Source organism: Corvus hawaiiensis, chromosome 28 (assembly GCF_020740725.1).
Source record: "Corvus hawaiiensis isolate bCorHaw1 chromosome 28, bCorHaw1.pri.cur, whole genome shotgun sequence".
In the NCBI taxonomy this organism is placed as follows: Eukaryota; Metazoa; Chordata; class Aves; order Passeriformes; family Corvidae; genus Corvus; species Corvus hawaiiensis.
In genome coordinates this window covers 4,824,668-4,844,930 of record NC_063240.1, presented here as the reverse complement: position 1 = coordinate 4,844,930, position 20,263 = coordinate 4,824,668, and the positions used below count along the sequence as shown (strand labels likewise).

At 58.6% G+C, this 20,263-nt stretch overlaps 2 protein-coding genes across 5 annotated transcripts; one reads left to right on the top strand and one right to left on the bottom strand.

Moving 5' to 3' along the window:
• Window positions 1–2,342: 2,342 nt before the first annotated feature.
• LOC125317935 (hippocampus abundant transcript 1 protein-like) lies at window positions 2,343–11,913 on the bottom strand. Its single transcript, XM_048288222.1, has 12 exons — window positions 11,725–11,913; window positions 11,123–11,218; window positions 10,573–10,635; window positions 9,409–9,536; window positions 8,885–8,999; window positions 8,180–8,398; window positions 7,888–8,001; window positions 7,347–7,418; window positions 6,998–7,110; window positions 6,792–6,889; window positions 6,077–6,243; window positions 2,343–5,994 (listed from the first exon to the last, which is right to left on the bottom strand). Exons 1-12 carry the CDS (start codon window positions 11,806–11,808, stop codon window positions 5,785–5,787), a joined length of 1,479 nt encoding a protein of 492 aa, XP_048144179.1. The 5' UTR covers window positions 11,809–11,913; the 3' UTR covers window positions 2,343–5,784.
• A 2,644-nt stretch (window positions 11,914–14,557) lies between these two features.
• On the top strand, window positions 14,558–20,014 carry SHC2 (SHC adaptor protein 2). Of its 4 annotated transcripts, none has more exons than XM_048288211.1 (13): window positions 14,558–15,079; window positions 15,534–15,604; window positions 15,990–16,050; window positions 16,222–16,341; window positions 16,436–16,489; window positions 16,687–16,738; window positions 16,909–17,035; window positions 17,179–17,359; window positions 17,443–17,509; window positions 17,599–17,763; window positions 17,993–18,294; window positions 18,473–18,610; window positions 18,860–20,014. In XM_048288211.1, the coding sequence occupies exons 1-12, from the start codon at window positions 14,609–14,611 to the stop codon at window positions 18,599–18,601; spliced, it is 1,800 nt and encodes a 599-aa protein (XP_048144168.1). In that variant the 5' UTR covers window positions 14,558–14,608; the 3' UTR covers window positions 18,602–18,610; window positions 18,860–20,014. The 4 variants fall into 4 exon arrangements, with proteins under 4 accessions (XP_048144168.1, XP_048144167.1, XP_048144166.1 ...); XM_048288210.1 differs by having other exon boundaries at window positions 18,745–20,014; XM_048288209.1 differs by having other exon boundaries at window positions 18,473–20,014.
• Window positions 20,015–20,263: the final 249 nt, after the last annotated feature.

The following is a 20,263-nucleotide window of genomic DNA, read 5'->3' as shown; positions in this document are numbered from 1 at the left end:
TACACCCAGGGATGTGGCTCAGATTCAGCTCCATCCCTGTTTTTTGCGGGCTACATCACTCCCCCAGAGCCCCCGGCAAACCAGCCTTTCCATGACCCCAACAGCTGCTGGGGTTACAGAGCTGTGGAAAGGGCTCTGTCAGCTCCTGCCCCAAAAGCGGGGCCAGGGCCCGTGGTCGGCCCTGTCAGTGGGTGCATGGATTACCTAGAACAGGGTGTTTTCAGGGATGTAAGCAGATATTCCTGTGAGGGTTGGTCTTGTGGTACTGATGGAGAAAGTGTTACCACAGAGAAGGTGTTGAACACCCTGCATTATCCAACTCCAAGACCCTCAGCATCGGTCCAGGGTCTCACACCGGGTCTGGCATCACTCCCTCGCTCCAGCCCAGCTCCCCGTGGAGAGATGAGTCTGATTCTGCCCCATCCCATCCTGCCAGGCTGAGGGAAGGTCCCAGTGGGCTGAGAGAGGGACATGCTCAGCTCTGCACCCTGTGTCATCACAGGACCTGGACATTTCCCATCTGGGAACTCTTCAGAGAGGCTACTCTGGGCACTGGGTGTGCCATGCATCCTTTTAGGAGGTCATGCCATTAATTCTCTGAGGGTTCAGGAGGCCTCTGAGCAAGGGAAGTGCTCTGTAAACACTCCCCACCAAATGTGCGCACTCAGCCGAAGCAGGTGATTAATGGCACTGGGGTTTTTGTTCCTTCCATCCTGTGTTAACAGAGCCGCTTCCCGGATTTTCCAGCAGCCGCCAGAGCCCCCCTGCCCAACCCTGGGACAAACCATGGCCAGGGCTGCTCCCACACTGCCAGGCTCTTCCCAGCAGCGAGTCTGGGAACCTTGAGGACACACATGTGGTGCCAGGGTTTCACTTCCCGCTCCCATCACAACCCTGATTGCGGCATCGGTGTGATGAGAAAACCGCTGGATCAGTGTCCGAATGAGAGCTGAGCATTTATGGAACCACCTTATCTTAAAAAGAAGCTTCCCCGGACCTTCCTGGACATCAAGAAATTAGCAGTTACCAGAAAGCCCAGCACCTTGTGCTGTACTTCCTCTGTTTTGGGGCTTGGAAGTGCCTGGAGCTGCCCCGGCCTCCCGCAGAGAGGGGCAACACAGAGGAAACCGAAGTCAAGGACACCTGATAACCGCCCAGCTGCACAAGGGCCAGTTCCAATGGCTTGGCCACAGAGCCAGGGGCAGGTCAGAGGACTTGGCCCAGCTCAGAGTGATGTGGCAGAGCCCCCAGGGCAGCTCTCGCTCACCAAGCTCCTGAGCAGTGACCCACCACAACCCGTTCCACCACCTGCTTGGGACCTCTCCTCCATGGATTCAGATCTTCCCCCCATCCCAGAGGAGCACAGGAGCTCCCGCTGCCCTGGACTCAGCAGAGGGACATCACCAGGTTGCGTGCACAGGGTGGAAGGAGCAAGCTTACACACCAGGACTGTTTTCCACCCCACAGGAAGCCTTTGAAGGAACGAAGGGAATGATGGTTTTCCAGACTCAGAGGCCTGAACACCTTTCCTGGAAGCCAACTGTGCTTCCTCCCGCAGGGCAGGCGCGGGGACTCGTGCCGGGCAACACTTTGTCCAGAGATGTTGCTCAGGAAACAAAACAGTTCAGTGTGGAGACACAAACCACCAAGGGACGAGTGCTGGCTCCAGCACAGGATACCCCCCGAGCCCCTCGGGTCGGGGTCTAGCCCCAGGCTGTCACCACCGACACCAGCAGGGACAAGGCTCTGCCACCTCCCCAGGAACCACTGCATCAGGGGGAAGGGTGGTCAACAACATCCTGCACTGCAACACCTACCCTTTGTTCTCCAGTGATGTCACATGAAAAAGCTTGTGGGTTTTCTCTCAGTTAAAGATGGAAACAATAAAACAAAAGCTAGCTCCAGTCCAGAGGAAATACATACAGAAGCAACAGGCTGTGTAATGGCTCATATTTCCAGGATACCATCCATCAAGTGTCAGTTCCCATCCCAGAGCTGACCTGGCTGTGTTTATATTTTTTGGGATTCTATTATTCACTTAGGACCGTCCTCAGCCACCACAAAGAGTGTTTAAACGAGTCAGATAAGATCTAAATTAGGCCTGTCTGAAAATTAAGACAACAGAGTCGGGGCTGCTAAAAACCAGTCCAGGAGGAGGCTCCAGTGGGGCAGGCAGGAGCCAGGGACCTGCTACCCATCCTGGGCTGGTGCAGGGACTGAAAGCCCTGACCCAGCTCTCCCAAATCTGTCCCACATCTTCACACAATTCTCAAGGGGAATTTCAATTCTGGGCAGAAGCTGCCTGGTACCACCGGTGAGGGAGAGAAACAAGGACAGAGACCTTCGACACAACAGGAAAGCAGCAGTTTAATAAATAATCCATCAGAGGGAGAGATTAGCCAGTTCCAAACACAACCTGAACCGAAATAAATACATTTTATCGTTAGCTTAAAAAAGAGACACACGAACGCACATGATGGTGAACTGTGAAAGAGCAGAGGTGGGGCCGTTCCCAGGGAACGGCGGGGACTCATCCCATGCCCACGCTTTAAAGATACCACAGCTGTCAACAGCCTTTGGAGTGCAGAGAAAGAATAAAAACAGGGAAGTAAAAAGTTACTACTTTGCAAAATTAATGGCAGAAGAGAAAGCAGTGGTGCAACTCAGGTTTTTAATGCAACAAGATCAGTTGAAACTCACTTGACCTGTGGCTGTTAATGCCAGGACTGCAGACAGGTAGTTGAGATGATTTTTACCTTGTGTTTGGGCGTTGCTGTTACCATCCTGAATTGTAAGTCCCTGCAGACAAATCCTGGGAATCCCGATGTTAAACAGCCAGGCTCAGGCACTGCACAGCAGATCAAGGGGATTTTAAGAAAAGACTCCTTTTTAAAAAGTTGCATTTTCATATAAAGTAACAAAAATTGGCAAAACTAGCTGAATGCTCCACACAGCCTTTCCAGCCTCCACGTGGGATGCTGCGGAAGCACCGGCCCTTCAGAACAAGTCGTTCTTCATTCAGCTCCGGTAACTTCAACTCCAGCACCGCTTGGCCCAGCTCCCGCTCTGTCACGTCAAGGCAGAACAGTGCAGGGGTCACAGCCCTGTGCCGAGGGAAGGGGAGGCACCAGGCCAAGGCCCCACTGAACCAGGTGAGAGGAATCCCAATGGGGTGGGAAGGAATCCCTGCTTGCTCCCAGCAGCCCTGCACCTCAGAGAGCCCCTGGTCCCAGGTCTGCACACCAGCAGAAGCCACCTTGCTGTTGGTAATGGCACCTGTAGAGTTCCTGCTGCTGCCTGGTGCTGTACCCCGCCTCCATCCACTCGCTGCCGTATCCCCACGTCGGCTGCCCAGTGCCATAACCCCACTGGTGCCCAGTGACAGCTGGTCACCAACCAGGCCACAGCCCCTGACCTGGCAGTCACCTGCTGGCAGCACCTGGCCCCGAGTTTGGGGGCTGACAAAGGGACCAAAACACTCCAGGCCCACGACGCACAAGTCGGCATCACCAGAAGCTCAGGGGTCACATCATGAGGGATGGGACTGGGGAGGGAAGATTGCTGGAAAGTTCTGGGGTCTGAGGGGAAGGAGGGCCTGAGAGGCAGCAGCAGTGGTGAGAGGGAATGGGACCAGAAATACATTGGTTTCAACAAACTATGCAATAAGGGAGAAGACTTTTAAAAATATATCTCTATATACTTTATATCATATAAATTATGCTTGTCTTTTTGTAACGTGTCGCTATATTGTACCCGTGAAGCTCCGAGTGCCTCCGTGTGAGCGAGGTAACGATTCTGTTTTATTTCATCTGTGTGTGAGGGAAAAACCTACTTCAGCTCACTTTAATCCATTGTAAATCAACGGATTGCCAGGACTTGGTGAAAGTCCCATCTAAAAAAAGGCATTTTTGTGAGGAATACAGAGGTGGGGGAACTGCTGCCTGGAAGTGCAAGTGACGGGATTTCCTTCAGGATAAAAGCTTGCCATGCACACACAGTTACTGACCATCCCAGTAATGTTTGGGAATTGGGAGTGTCACCACAAGGAGCTTAGGAAAAACGGAGTCACGGCAGGTCAAGGAAGTTCCTGCTGGCTCTGCTCCCCAGACCTGCAGCCAGACCCACCTCAGCATCCCTCCGTGTCCCAGCTGCTCCTAGTTCTGAGCACAGGAGCTGCCACCAGGCCAGATCAATGCAAAGCAAACTGTCAACTCTTTCACTTAAATACCCACCTCCAATAACCAAATGGCATTTGCAGTCGCTGCTGTGTATGTCTGCAAAGATCCACGATGTAAAGGGCCAGCACTCCCTCCCTTTTGGCTGCTCTCCCCTGGGTAACCTTCCCCAAACCCACAGAGAGGGGACCCCAGCCAGAGAACAGCCAAGGCAAGACTGGTTTGGCTGCTGCACACTCAACTTCCTTAACAAAGGATTCCTGAAGTGTCCTCAGTTTGGTCCTTACTTCCCAGAACTGCTCAATGCCACCACTTATTTACTCAAACGAGAACAATTGTTTCCTGCCCTCTGCCACATTTCTATAAACAACCACACATTCCCTGTTTGCCTCAGCTCCTTTCACAACACTCCATGCACCTCCTGCTCTTTCTGAGCAGAGCTGAGCCTGCAGCAGAGGTTGCAATTCCACCATTCCATAAACAAAAGCCTCCACAGCAGGCTCAGAAATGCCACATGGAATCCAAACCCCTAAGTTCAACTCAACACAGCCTTCACCATCAGGACCTATTGGGTTGAGAACAAACCAGCTCTGGACACTCTTTGGGTTTAGCATCAGACGGCAGGAGCCCAGGGACAAACCAACATGCTTTATACAAGTGCTCAAGGTAAAGAGTCATTTCTCTGACCTTTCTCCCAGGAAACCACACGTCTCCAAAGTGCTCAGCACAGTCTAGTTGTTTCTCCAACCTCCCAGAGAACTGTACCTCCTAAACAACCCTCACAACTCCAGAAAAAGATATCTGAAAAAATCCTTCTACCTACTGACCCTGGAGGCAGCAACAGGCAAATGTCACCTCAAAGTGACAAGAAGAAGAAAACCAAACAGAAATGCAGCCGTTGTGGCCATCCAAGCATTTGTAATTCACGTAGTTGCCCTTCTCTCACCTGCCCATTCTCCCTTGTGTCAGCTACGACTTCTTCATTTTTATCCTCTTCATCAGAACATTAAGTCAGTAGATCTATATATTTTTTGGTCTAAGTTTCACTTGGGGCAGAACGGGCAAATTCCTCAGGCCCTCCAGCAGAGAGGAAGCTCACAGCTCCACTCCCTGTGCTTCACACACGCACCCTGTCCCCTCAGCGTGTCACCACAGCACACAGCGTGCAGGGGGTGCCAGGGGCCAGCAGCAGGAACCAGCTGTATCAGGGATGGGGCATGGAGCAAATGCCATATTTTATTCCAGGGGCAGCTCAGTGAGCTCCCACCAAACACAGACCACGCTGGCTCCATCTCCCGTGACCGGCGAGCGGAGGGTTTGGCAGGGCACACCACGGGGCGCAGGGGTCACGTACAAGGGCAGGTTTGCTTTCCAGAACTATCCCTCCAGTGGAGCAGTTCCGTATCTCCCCTTTCCATCAGCACCAGGTGATACAATTCCATTTTTGCACCAGCTGGGTGTATTTGGCTCGAAGGGAAACCTCGTCCCTCCTCAGTAGCTGTTAGTGGCACAGTCTATTACCTCAGATCCCTCTCTCCCCCTCCCCGAACTCCTGCTGAGTCCGTCCTTGATGTGGAGTCGAGCCACGAGGCAGATCCCCTGTCCCACCTCACACACTGCTGTCCTCCAGCAGGGGCTCCTTGCCATCAGACCCCCCAGCTGGTGGGCTGTGGGGGTGGGCCTGGGCTCCCGTACTGTGCTTCTTGTGGCTGCCTGACCTCAGCGCCAGGTTGTGTTCCGGAATGAACAGGGCCACCAGCAGTGACAGCAGCACGGAGCACGCCCCGAACAGGAAGGGTGGCCCAGGGATGATGCTGCTCTGTAGAGAGAGATACACAGGAATGATTCAAGCACGAGGGCAAACACAGCCCGGCAAACAGAGTGAGAAGCTGAACAGATACCTCATCCGTAGGGTTAGCCATGTTGGGTTTGGAGGCCTTGCCCAAAGTTTCCACCTCGGCCATTTCGTTCAGCTCCACGTGGAAGAGATAGAAGACAAAGCCATAGAGCGCTGGCCCCAGGCCGTTACACAGACCCCGAATTCCAGTGATCATCCCCTGCACCACACCTGGGGACAGAGTGAGGAATGCCTCCAGCTTTCCAAAGAAACTTGTTTGATTTGAGGATACATATTTAGAGATATTTAGAGACAGGATCAAGCACTTGGATCTGGACTGACATGCACCCCCCACAGGGGAAGGGGTTTGCAGATGAGCAGCTTCACTCAGTGCCAGGTTCTACAAAAATCAGTAATGCTGGGCTTGCTGCTTTGCAGACTGAAATAAGCATGGGCACATCAAGCAACAATTTCTAATGAACTGGAATTTAACTGAGGACTCGGAGATGTACTGTGAGGCAGGAAAACTGCAGCAGCCTCCTCTGCCTCAGAGAGACAACACCAAACACCCACATGCATGATTTGGGAGTTCCTTTGCAAAGCACCAGCCGTGGTCAAAGATAAGAGTGTCAATACTGCTGTGAGTACAGTGACACCCCACAGCTGGCACAGATGTTCCTGCCCACCCCTCCACTACCATGGCCAAGAACCTGCCCTTGTGCCAGCTCAGCACCTGCTGGGATGAACCCCCCCCATCAAATGGGTCCCCAAGCACTCACCCTGCTGGTCAGGGTCTGTGTTCCTTGACACCATGGCACTGATGGCTGGGAAGGTGATGCTGGACATGGCAGCCACAGCTCCTGCTGCCCACATCATCCTGGGGAGGAAGGAGGCAGCTGTGAGGAACAGCCACAGCCTCGCCCTGTGCTGCAGGGCAGGAGCGGCCACAGAGGGAGAGAAATGTGGGCGGGAGAGAAACCCTCACCAAGGCTGTGATCCAAAGCCGTACCAGGCAAGCTGCAGGATCTGGAAGCCTAGTCCCAGCAGGATGGTGTTTTTATTTCCTATCGAACGCATGAGAATGCCCAACACGACTGTCTGGAAAGAAAAACAGGTGTTTTCAAGGCAGGGGCAAAGAAAGAGGGCAACACCAGGAGACAAGAGGACAGAAACCTGAGGGACCTTGATGATCCTTGTGGGTCCCTCCCAGTTCCAGATCTTCTGTTTCCAAAGTCTGTGTGGCCACAGTTCTGACAATTCAGAGGCCCCAAAACCAGAAATTTTGGACATTCTTACAGCAGACTGCTCAAGCCAAGACAGAAATTGCTTCTTACCTGAGCCAGTATAGAGAGAATTCCAACTACACCGATAAAGGCTGCTACAGTCTCTGAGGAAAAGCCAATGACCTGTGAAAACACCAAAGAGGGACTTTTCAGGCAGATTTGTACCAGATGACAAGAGCCCCTCCATCAATGTCACTCATGTTTACTGAATTTGCTTCTCAGGGACCTGCACATTAACAGCCATTGCCTCTGGGCTGCCACAGGAATCAAACAGAACATTTTCCTCTAGCTGAAGAAACAGTTTTAAATCACTGGGCTCTCCTGTCAGTGCCTGAAGGTGGCACAGCCAGGATGGCCAGGCAGACACCAGCAAGGAGCCAAGCCAGGCCTTGCCCTTGGCATTGCCTACGGAGCAGTCACCAGGCTCACACATTTTTCAGGAGAGCTGGAACAAGTCATTATTTCTTACAGCTTCAGCTTTACTGAGTTATTGGCCAAGAAAAGCCACCTTGGGACAGGTGACACAAGTCTGATCGTATTTATAGACCAGGATTTCCTGCACCCAGAGCTTTACCTCCCTTGCCAGACTGACCTGTCGCAGGTACAGGAAGAAGCTGGAGTACTGGCCGGCCTCGGGAAGGTAGGAGAGAAAGACGGTGATACAGATGAGCAGCACTGTGGAGTCCTGACCCACCTTCCGCAAGGACTGCAGGGAAAGGGGTGAGGAATGAGAAAAAATGTTTTTAAATTTGACTTAATATCACTGAATAATCTCCAGGTACAAAGACAGCCAAACCAAGGGCTTAACATCTTAAAAATCAGCAGGACTAAAGCAAACATTAAGCATTACCAGCACACAGGAAAACAGCAGCAGGCTCACTCACAGCAAATGGGTCAGCTTGTTCCCAGGAGATTGGGGCTCCCCAGGAGACCGGGCGCATCTCTTCAGGCAGCGACTCGGGCACAGCCAGCAGGATGAAGCCAATATCCAGCAAAGCAACCCCCGAAGCCAGCACAACCACCAAGGTGTCACCGTAGGCTTGGGAAAGGTACGCGCCGATGGCCGGGCTGGTGACCAGACTGGCAGCAAACGTGGCTGACACCTGGAAGCATAAAACATCCCTACAGCCTCTTCTTCCTAGAGCTCATTTCCTCCTCCCCAGTGACGCAGGGCAACTCCTTCTGGCATCTTTGATGGAGAGGTAAACAAGAATTCACTCCTGTGCAGAGACATGACACGTTCTCTTGGTGCACCTGGGCTAAGTTCTAGCAAATGGAAATCAAAGATGTCCTAGCAATTCCCATATGGTCCTGTCCAGTAAAGCTACAAGAAGGACAGGATCACGCCAAGCATCACAGGCCCCCCTCTCCTGGTGTGGAGAAGCTCAAGGGCCAGGATGGTTTATACAACACAGCCAGCACTCAGAGTGAGCAGAGATCAGCCTCCCCCTCAGAGCTAAATCCCAAACAAAAGGACAAGGAGACTGTATGATTAGTCAATAAATCTTCCACCCTAATTTTATACCTCTCCTATCTGCAAAGCCTCAAATATTTCTTTCAAGAGCCAGGACAGTGACTCAGCTCCTTACCAGGCCGTACGCCGTGCTGCGCTCATGCTCCTGTGTGATATCGGCAACATAGGCAAAAATCACGGAAAAGGTGACAGCAAACACTCCAGACATGGAAATGACAGCAAAGTACCACCTGGAAGAGCCGAAGGCAGACTTAGAGAGCAACCACACCACAGTCCACAGCTGCTGAAGCAGAGCCTCTCCCTTGTTTTCCCCTCAGTTCCTCCAACGCACCAGAAGAGGCTCGGGAACATGGAGTTTAGGTCTGGAGACCCCTGAAGTTTTATCACTTATTTTCCCTAATAGATACAATGCAGTGAGCAGGGGAACAAGCAGAGAGAACAGACCAATCCTTTATTCCCAACTGAACCCTCCAGCAGAACCAGGTGAGTCAGTCTCTAGGCTGAGCATCCTCCTCCATTCTTGAGATGGATGAGACTCTTCCATCTCATCCTGAAACGAGCACCTGCAAACCCTCCTCCTTCAGCTTTATGCTCCTTCCCCTCCTCAGAACCCCGGGGCTGTACTGAGGGTGAACTCACCATGGGCTGATCTTCATCAGGGGAATTGGTGCACACGTGAAGAAGACGGTGAGAAGGAGGAAGGATTTCCTGCCCCAGACATCAGAGAGAGCACCAATCAGCGGGGCACTTAGGAAAGAGAGCAGACCCTGGGATGGACGGACAGACCAGAGGACAGAGAAACCCCTCAGTGAGAGCTGTCAACCACATCAGGAGGACACAACCCATTCCTGATTGCTACAAGCAGCAATCCTGTTACAAAAGGGCAGTTTACTAAACTCCCCATACCCTTTTTGGGAGGGAAAAACCAATCCTTGACTAGCAAGGCCCCACTGAGCACTGCTGCTCCCTCCTGCTCCCTGCAGCCTTTGCCTGTGGTGTGGGCACCCAGGCAGCCCCGCCAGGACCTGGAAAGCTGCTGGCACAGCTCCACCATGGCAACAGCTGCTGCAGTTCTGGGGAAAGCTTTCCCTTGTAGGTGGAGACAGGACAGACACAATGAGAAGCCAGGGCCATTAAGGACAAATAAAATTATTCAAGGCCTTTCCATGTTTCCCAAGCCCGAGGCAGGCAGGGCAGAGCCTTTCAGTGCTGATGGCAAGTGCCCAGCAAACCCATCTGGGTCTGCTTTCCAAGATCCTCTTGCCAGAGACAGCCAAGAACGGTCTGTTTTGCCTGATTCCCCAGTCAGAACACAGGATTATTGCCTGTTCACTATTGTTGTCTGCAATTCTGCTCTGGGAATGCTGGTCTAGTGCAAGAAGCTCCCCATTCCCACTCCCTGTGCCACAGCACAATCCCACCTCCTGCCTGGAGGTCACTGAGGCCGCTTGGTTTCAGTTTCTATTACTAATAAGTTCAGATGTCACTGATTTTTCACTCTGTTATGCTCCAGAGGATGGGCACAGGGCTGATCTCATGCTGATGAGAATATTTCCAGCTGAAACACACAGCTGGTGTAACTGAAGCCCCACGCTGACAAGCAGCACCTTGTCACTCCCGCTCAGTAGAATCAGCTGCACAAGCTGCCCCATGTCTGTGTCCTTCCTTTTGCACCAGGTTTGCCAGAGCCCCCCAAACTGGCCAAATATTGTTTGACATCAGCAAATTACATGGATAATAATGGCTTGTCCCTTCTTGCACTGATGGCAGATTTAAAGGAAATCTTGAAGGAATATTCCTTACCTTGACTCCGTGAATCAGGCCATTCATCAGGAACGTGTGCTGAGGAAAAGTCTGATGTAAGACCTGGAGGGAAGACAAACCAAAACCAAATGAAAAAGTCAGAGCTAGCAACTTTTGCAGAATTTCCATAAGCATTTGGCAGCCAGAGGCCTGGAAGGGCACAATCCAGGGAAAAGGCGAAATATCCTGCCAACAATGCCTCTACCTGAGGAGCTCTGCCTGCCCTTCCCAGTACAGGAAACCACCATCTTCAACACTTTCCAGGTCTATAAATCGTTCCAGCAAACTTGGGTGAGGCTCAGAGAGCCTCAAACATGCTTTCCACATCACCTGAATCCCCTCTGGTTTTACTTTATGTCACCACATCACTTCCCTGTGGGTCCCTTCGTGCTGTCTGTATGTTTGGATTTGCATTTTATATTGCCAAGTTAATATGTCTAAATGTTTTTTCATAACCAAATACTCCTTTTCCACAGTTCCCCGTGGAAAGGTTGTGCTAAGACCTTCATTCTCAGGAGCCCCAGGAGAGTTCCCATGGAGACACACTCACTGTCAGCATCGGCGTGGTCAGCAGCCCCCAGGCAAAGAACTCCAGGAAAATCACCACCACAGCGTGGTACACGCTGGGCTCCCCGAGCCCCTGTCGCTGCAAAACAGAGCAAAGTAAAAAACCTTTCAGCAGCCTCATCCTGCATTTCACAGAGCTCACGCAGCTGAGCGGGATCAGAAACGCGAGAGAAAGCAGAGAGAGATACTGTTCTGAAACGTTGTTTCTGCTCACAGACTACAGACAGCCTAGGGTGCCTAAAGCCAGCCCCAGCAGGCCGGCGGGGCATTCCCTGCCCGGGCCCGCGGCGGTTTTGCTGCCCAGGAACGAGAGCGCACCGGGCAAGCGGCACAAAGCCGGCAGGTGCAGCGCTCACCCGTGGGATCCTGCAGGCTGCAACATCGAGTCCGCACGCCAGGGCGGCAGGTGCAGCAGCGGTGCCGAGAGGGGCGGCTGGAGGAGTGCGGCCCACCGGGGACAGCCCTCACCTCGCACCGGACACCGGCACCGCCCGGGCCCCGCGCGGCCGCGCTCCCGTCAGTCCCGGCCGCCGCCGTCCCCCCGGCGCCACCCCGCCCGCCGACAGCCCCCGGCCCCGCGCTCACGCCGGCCCCGTCCCGGATCACGATCTTCTTGGCCAGCAGGACGCTGCGGTTGAGCCGCTTCTTCTTCTTCTTCTCGCCGGTCATGGCGCCGCCGGGCCGCTGCCGATCGCCGGCCGCCGCGGCTGCCCCATCCTCCCCGTGGCGGGCCGGGCCGAACCGGACCGGACCGGGCCGCGCTGCGCCGAGGCCGAGCCCGAGCCCGGGCCCGGACCCGGCACCGGACCCGGACCGGCACCGGGCGGGGAGCGCCGGGCCCGGGGCTGAGGGCGGGGGTGGGGAGCGGAGGGGGCGACCCCGCCCGCTGGCCCCGCCCCCGGACCGGGAACCGGCACTTCCGGCGCGCCGCTCCTCGCGTCTCATTGGCCGCTCCACCTCTTCCTCATCGGCCGCGCTTGTCTGCGATTGGCTGAGAGGGGCAGGGGGGCGGGCATTTCCCGCTGGCTGGGGCGGCCCCGTGACGTCACGGACCGGCGGCGGCACCGGGAACGGGCGGTGGCAACGGCAGCGGCCCAGAGCTCCGGGGCGCCTTTGGGAGCGGCTGCTGTTCCGTCCCGGACACCGCTCCTGGCCGAGGCAGGCGGGTTGAACAAGGACACACGGCCGCCCCGGGACTGGCGGCACCGGAGGCTCGGGAAGGGCCGTGTCTGCCCCGTCGCGGCTCCGCTCGGTGCCGAGCTGGCGGCTCCGTCCTCAGCACCGACATGCCGGGTGGTGACAGCCCAGCGCCTCCCGAGGACGATCCCGTCCGTTCCCCCGAGCCCGGTGGCGCGGGTGGTGGGGAGGGGCAGCGGGGCCCGGGGCTGCGGGTGGGGAGCAGCTCCTGCCCCGGTACCGCCAGGGCTTGAGACGCGCGTCCTAGTTAATCCTGCACGGGCCAGAGAGCGCATGGTGCTCATTACCTTGGTGCGGGGTCAGAGGAGATTAATTGGTCACAGTTTAGGCAAGTTTTATGCACGCCGGGGTCCCTCTGCTCGAGGGGCCGCCCCGGGCAGCGGGTGCACACGGCGGTGACCGGGAGGCGACCTGGGGAGCCCGGAGGGGTCTCACCGTGGGGCAGCGAGAGGCTGTCAGGGCTCCTGCCCATCCGCAGAGCGCTAGAGGCTGCGATCCAGCCTTTGTCCACGGAGGTTTTCCCTTAAGTAACGATTAAACCCGAAGGAAATCCCCTCAGGCAACTCCACCTGAAAGATGAAAGTAACTCCCCGACTTCCCGGGACTTGTGTGGGAGTGGAGAGCAGCTCCACCTCTCCAGGGCTGCTGCACCGTGCCCGGCTGTGCTGTCCCCAGGCCACGGCGTGCCCGCGGTCCCCAGAGTGCTCAGCACGCTGCATGCCGTTGAGCAAAACGCCCGTAACCTCCACAGGGACACGGTGCCTTCCCTCGGCTGACCCTCAGCCACCCAGGCTGGGCAGGCACCTGAGTCTCCCCTGGGCCCTCCTGGAGCCGCTTATAAGAGCATGGAGAAGCCTGATTTGTTCCAGTGCTCTGCAGCAGCTTAAAAACAAAACCAAGGAGAGATATGAGAGAGCAGAGAAGCCGTTCTCAACATGGCAACAGCGGATGTAATTCTATTACCTTGATTTATTGATCGCACTTAGAGCAATTACTGGCTGTCACCCCATCACCTGCCAGGGAGCAGGAGACAGTGAGGAGGAAAGACAAAGGCAGCTGCATCGTCCAGGGCATGGCCGGCCCCCGGGGAGGCTCCGGTTTTGTTTGTGCCGGTCGCCGCGAGGGTGGGGGATGTTGGACCGAAGAGCGACCCAAGGAAGCTCCTCGGGAAGCTGAAGCCAAGCGCTAAAAGGAGCCTGTGATGCTGCGGGGATGGAGCCCCAATGTTAAGACCACTTTGGGGATGCAGGGCTGGGGAGAGGTGAGGGTCCCCGAGGCTCCAGCACAGCAGAGCTGCTGTGGGTATGCTCTGGGCTTCCTTGCCCTTCTGGGCCCAGCCAGTCTGAGGTCGTCTGAACTGCTCGAAAAACGCCGCAGCCCCGGGGCAGGAGCAAGGGCGAATAGCTCGATTGAGGTCAGGAAGTCCCTTTAAGGGTTTTGTGGGTTTTTTTTTCCCCCCTGCTTGCTGCAGTTACAGGCAGAAAAACAAGAATATGTTTGTGTTTTTTACTGCCTAAGCCCTCCAGGCAGATATAAAAAAGCGGGAGTCCGATCTGGCTTTGGAGGCAGATCAAATCAGAGCGAAAGAGACCAGTGGGCTGGGAGGCACAGAAGTAGGGCAGCCCGCTTGTGCAGCGAAGCCTGGCCAAGCCCTCCCCCGCCTCCCCGGCCAGCCCTGGGCTTCTGCAGCGCTTCCCCGGAATGCAGAGGTGGAAAGAGCAGAAAATGTCCCTGTTGTGGGCGAGGGCAGTGCCGGGGGCTGCTGGCCGCTTTCGTTCCAGCTGATGCAGACCTCGAGCGGGCGACAGCCCGTGCCTCGGCCCTGTGGCTCTGGGAGGGGCCGTCGCCCTCCCCTGCCTGCTACCCCCAGCCCCTCACTCCCAACGCTTGCGGCAAAACTGGAAACTCGCAGGGCCGGCGCCAGCCCCGCGGGCTTTGGCGCGGTCGCAGGCCGTGGCCAGGGGGTTTGAAGCAGGACGGAGGGCAGAGCGTGGGTGGCTCCGGCCCCATGGGCCGTGTTCGCGAAGGCAGCCCAGGCGTGGGGTGGATGCTGCTGTGCGCGGGGATGCTCAGGTGGGCGGGGATGCTGGGCGGGACGGGGATGCTCTGGCGGCCGCGGGTCCGGCACGGCGGGGGGGCCGGGGGCGGGGGATGCGGGGCCGGGCGGGCGGCGGAGCGCTCGCACCATGACATCAGCGCGGCGCGGCCCCGGGGGAGCGGGCGGGGGGTGGGAGCCGGCGCGGCGGCAGCGGAGCGGAGCGCGGCCCCGGGCATGCTCCCGGAGCCCAAGTATGACCGCTTCCGCGACGAGCCGCTGACCGCCCCCATGCCGTCGCCGGCCCCCGCGCCGTGCCCCGCGGCGGGCGAGGAGCCCGAGCACGGCACCACCTTCTGCGCGCTGCTGCCGCGGATGCCGCAGTGGAAGTTCCCCGGCTCCAGCGGCTTCCTCGGCCGCGGCCCCGCCGGCGCCGCCCGGGACGCCCCCGCCGCGGCGGAGTCTCCCTCGGGGCTGGCCGCGGTCCTGGGCGCCTGCGAGCCTCTCTGCGCCGCGCCCTGCGCGCTGCCGGGTGGCGGGCGGGCGCGGGGGGCGGCGGGGCGGGCGCGGGGGGCGGCGGCGCCGGCGGGGGCCCGGCCCGGCGGGGACGAGTGGAGCCGCAAGGGCAGCTTCATCCGCAAACCGGCGCAGGGCTGGCTGCACCCCGATGAGCGGGTGCTGGGGCCGGGCGTCTCCTACATTGTCCGGGTAAGTCCCGCCGGAGTCCGGCTACGCGGGAGGGCGCGGACACCCCGGCCCCAGGCGTGTGCGGGGCTCGGCGGGTCCGGCCGCTCCTCCCGACGGCTGCAGGCAGAGCCCTCGCTCGAATCCCCACCACCCCCACCCCCCCCCACGGCTGGCCCGGAGCAGCCGCCCCTGGCACATGAAGCTTCCGTGATGGGGTTGGGGGCCAGGGGCTTGCTGGGCCGGGGAGCCCACCTCGGGACTCCAGCGTAGTCGGCCCCTACGAGGCATCACAAGCTGTAGCACACAAATGAGTTTGTGGGGTCTGGGCATGTGATGGGGCGTTTTGGCGTGGGGGGCGAAAGCTGCTGTGTGATCTCTGGAGCTGGTGTGAAAGGCCCTTCTCCCTGACACCCGGCCTCCCCTCTCCATTGCCTGCCCTGTTCTGCCGCCTGCTCTGACCACCTTCCCCCCGCAGTACATGGGGTGCATTGAGGTGCTGCGCTCCATGAGGTCCCTTGACTTCAACACCCGGACACAGGTCACCAGGTACGGCCTTGCAGTCCCACTCTCTCACATCCCATTACCACCAGAAGCCCCCGGTGGTCCTGGGTGCTCCCCCTTCCCAGGGCCCTGTGGAGAGAGGGGAACACGGGTCAGGGGGAGCCGTGCCCTACAGGACCCACCCTGCACGCAGGGACATGGACGAAGGGCACTGCTGCAGATCAATGGGTGGAAAGAGGAGAAGGGAGGTGGCCCCAGCTGGGATTACGTACCACGGGCCGTGACGTGGGGCAGTGCTGCGGGGAGGCTGCGGCTCCCAGGGCTGTGGGGGCTCGTGCCTCCAGACCCCACAGAGCAATGCTGGGGGGAAGGCAGCTGGGAAAGGAGGGGGTTCTGGAGCAGCGACCAGGCCAGGGTCTGTCCATTGCAGGGAAGCCATCAACAGACTGTACGAGGCAGTGCCAGGTGTGAAGGGCGTCTGGAAGAAGAAGGTGAGTTTCCGCTCAGCTTGTCTGTCCCCGAGGCTGTGGGACAGGGCACTAGGGGTGCCTGTCGAGTTTGTGGGCCTAGGGCTGCTTGGGGCACCCACCCCTTTCCTCGTTCACCCCAGGAAGCCTGGTCCTGGTGATCTTCGTCACCCCCACTGTCTTTTCCCCTGTCAGGCTCCCAACAAAGCCCTATTCTCCATCCTGGGCAAGAGCAACCTGCACTTCGCTGGCATGAGCATCGCTGTCAACATCTCCGTTGATGGGCTGAACCTCATGATCCCCACTACACGCCAGGTGAGAGTGCTTCTGGGCACGCAGTCCTGCCCCTGCCAGCCTGCAAGCCGGTGGCTCCTTTGCTAATGCCCCCCCGGCCACATTCTCCACACAGATCATTGCCAACCACCACATGCAGTCTATCTCCTTCGCCTCCGGTGGGGACATGGTGAGTCACACACGCCCTGGTCCTGCAGCGTGGTGGGGACAGGGATTGCCTGTCCTATGGCTGAGCCGAGCACTGGGTGGCCTGGCCTGGGTCAGGACGTGGGGCTGGGGCCGAGCTGTCCCCTCACCCTGGCACCTCCAGCCCTGCGCCCGACACAGCAGCAGGACATGGGTGCTGATGTCCCCCTCTGTCTGCAGGATACCACGGACTATGTCGCCTATGTGGCCAAGGACCCCATCAACCAGAGAGGTGACACCGTCCTCCACGCCTGGGAGCTCGGTGGAGGGGGATGCACTGGCGGGGTGAAGGCTGGAGGATGAGACCCCTCATGGGGTGCACGAGGGGTGGCTCAGGGTGGTCCTGGTGCGGTGATGGGAGTGTGAGAGGAACACTCAAACCGTCCGTCTGTCTGTCCACAGCCTGCCACATCCTGGAGTGCTGCGAGGGGCTGGCGCAGAGCGTCATCAGCACGGTGGGACAGGCCTTTGAGTTGCGCTTCAAGCAGTACCTACACAGCCCCCCCAAGGTGGTGGTACCCCCGGAGAGGTAGGGGGGCGGGGGGCCCTGCTGCACCCCCTGTCCCGGGCATATGCCCTGGCTGGGGATGGCTTTGGGAGCCCCTGTCACTGCCGGTGTGGGGACAGTCTGAGCCAGGCAGGGTGTCCCCAGCTCACCCATCCCTGCTGCAGGGCGCTGGGTGCAGAGGAGTCGGCCTGGGGGGAGGATGAGGAGGCAGCAGAGCATGACTACTACAACAGCATCCCAGGGAAGGAGCCCCCGCCAGGGGGGCTGATTGACTCTCGGCTCCGCCACAGCACAGCCCTCGGCCATGTCCGCACTCAGCCCTCCACCTCTGTCCCCCCCAGCCAGGTGAGCCCCTCAGAGCCACTGCTGGCCTTGCTGTGGTGGTCCCAGGCAGGGCCCCCCAAAGCTCTTACTGTCTCCTTTCCCAGGGCGGGTTAGCAGCCAGACGAGACCCGAGCAGCCAGCTGGGGCCACCCTGGGACCTGGAGAGCCAGGGTGGGTACTGCTGTGGGGGTAGCCATGAGCTGGGGGGGGTCCCTGTGACTCTGCCCAGTCCTGGCCAGCGGTGATGGCCGTCCTCGCAGGCCAGCCCTGCGACGGGTACCTGCAGGCAGATGGCCACACCCTGGGGCCACGGGACTACGAGGAGCACATGTACGTGAACACGCAGAGCCTGGACACCTGGGAGCCGGAGCTGGTGGCTCATGGGGTGGCAGAGGAGAGCCCCAAAAAGGACCTCTTTGACATGAGTAAGCCACTGCACTGGGGGAGCTGGTGCAGATCCTGCTGTGGAGCGGTCAAGCTGTGCCAGCAGCTGTCTGTGGTCACCTGCCACAGCTCCAGAGGTGCTGGCACTGGCCGAGCCCACAGCAGTGCCCTGCAGTGTACTGGGGACCATGAGCTGGGGTCTGTCCTCACCACAGCCCAGCCCTGCCTTGTGCCCTGGGGGTAACACCCGGCACCCCCTGGATCCCACAGGGCCATTCGAGGATGCCCTGAAGCTCCACGAGTGCATTGCAGGGGGTGGCACCAGTGCCCCCATCGAGGACCAGTGGCCGAGCCCCCCCACGCGGAAGGCCCCCATTGCCCCCACGGAGGAGCAGCTCCGGCGGGAGCCCTGGTACCACGGGAAGATGAGCCGGCGGGATGCTGAGAGGCTCCTGCAGATGGACGGGGACTTCCTGGTGCGGGACAGCCTCACCAACCCGGGGCAGTACGTGCTGACCGGCATGCACAGCGGGCAGCCCAAGCACCTGCTGCTGGTGGATCCCGAGGGAGTGGTGAGGGCAGGGCACAGGGCCAAGGGCAGGGCCTGGGGCGGGCGATGGGGACTGGGGTAGGGGTAGGGTGCGGGGTGGGCGATGGGGGACACAGGTGTGGGCAGGCAAGGGTGTTGCAACTGGGTGCTGTGTGAGAGGCAGCTCTCCTGAGTTGGGGACCGCTGTGCCCCGGCCCCAGGTGAGGACCAAGGACGTGCTGTTTGAGAGCATCAGCCACCTCATCAGCCACCACCGGCAGAATGAGCAGCCCATTGTGGCGGCAGAGAGCGAGCTGCACCTACGCCAGGTCGTACAGAGGAAGCAGTGATGCCAGGGGGTACGTGAGTCCCCGACCTGCTTCCCTGGCTCTGGACTCACCCTAGGGCAAAACTGGGGTCCCTTTGTGCTCCCCTTCTCCAGTTGTGCCTGGCCTCTGAGGTCTGGGGTCAGGCTCCCCATTTTCTTCCCCAGCAAGGTCTTGCGGTCCCTGGCCCTGTAGGTCCTCCCTGGCTGCTGCCTACCTCCATCATCTGCACAGGGCCCCTTGCCCAGCTGGACACAAAGATGTTTAATTCCACACGTGCAGGTGAAATGCTGTTGGGGTGGGAACTGCTCAGTGGCCTCAGCAGGAGGGACGGAGCCTGAAGCCGTCTCAGGCAGGGCTGCCCCTGCTTGCCCCAGCACTGGAATGGGGGCTGGTGGACATCGCTGTAGCCCCAGGCTTGGCTCTGCCTGTGGGGCCAGACACAACCATCTCTTGGAGGCTGGTGCTGTTGGACATTCCTGTCGGGGACATCCCTTTTCAGCTGGATTCTCCCCAGGCGTGGCTGCCACATGATGTTCCCTGTGGCCCCAAGCCCCTGCAGCCCTCCCCAGGCCAGGGCCAGGACGGAGCTGTGGGAAGGTGCAGGACAGGGCTGAGCTGCTGGCACTGCCTCATGAGGTGTCCCATGGCCCGTGGGGACTCCCTGGCCGGCTCGGGACATTGGCAGGTTTTTATGGCACACACAGCCCCTTTTCCCTGCCCCGTGTCTGGTGCTGGGCATGGGTTTGTGGTTTGGAATACATTTCTAATTAAACCTGGAAATGAGCGAGGAACACAGGTGGTTCATGCCACCCCTGGGCATGGTGCTGGGACAGGTCTCCATCGCCACCAGTTCCTGCCTGGTCACACCTTGGCTGACCCATCCTGCCCAGTCACACTTGTCTCTGCCCCTCTGGGTCACCCTGTCCTCCATGGATCACCCAGTGTTCCCCTGGCTTCAGAGTGGCCTTTGGCACCCAGGGCTGGTCCTGCACGGCCTCTTCTCTAACCTGGCAGCTCCCTGCCCTGCTGGCTCCTGCTGCTGGCTCTCCTCCTGCCTCCACCTGGAACAGCACATGGCCACCCACCCCTGGGCCTCCTGGGGTGGCTCTGAGTGGCACAAGCCAAGCTGTGACCCTCTAGTGAATGTGGCAGCCAGCAGAGCCAGAGCCCTGGGTGGGCCTGGCTGTGGCTCCTGTGTTACAGGTGAGCAGCAGCCAGTTGGGGGGGGTCCAGCACCAGTCCTGGCCTGTCCTGGCTCTGCTCTGTGTGCCCAGTGCTGCTGCCAGCACCCACCTCGGGGAGCGAGGTCACCCCAGCACCCTCAGCCACTCACTGGGGATGGCCTCTGCCAGACAAGGCATCCAGGCCGGCCAGTGCTGGCTGAGCCAATGAATAAAATAAAGCCCTAAATAAAGCCCAGTAATGAATGCGTAATTTTCCATTGATAGCTGGATTCCGCGGGGACGTGGTGCTTCCATCTCAGCTGCTATTTTTTGTCATGGAGTGATGCGTCTGCAAAGATAATTTCACTGTTCCCTCAATAGAGAGGCAGGAAAAGGCAGTGAGGGCCCTGACTTTGTTCTTTTGCTGCTGGAGAACCAAGCCCGTGTGGTACACCCGCTGGTGGTGCCTGGCGCTGCAGCCGCGGGGATGCTGCCCTGAAGGGATGAAGGGCTGGCAGGG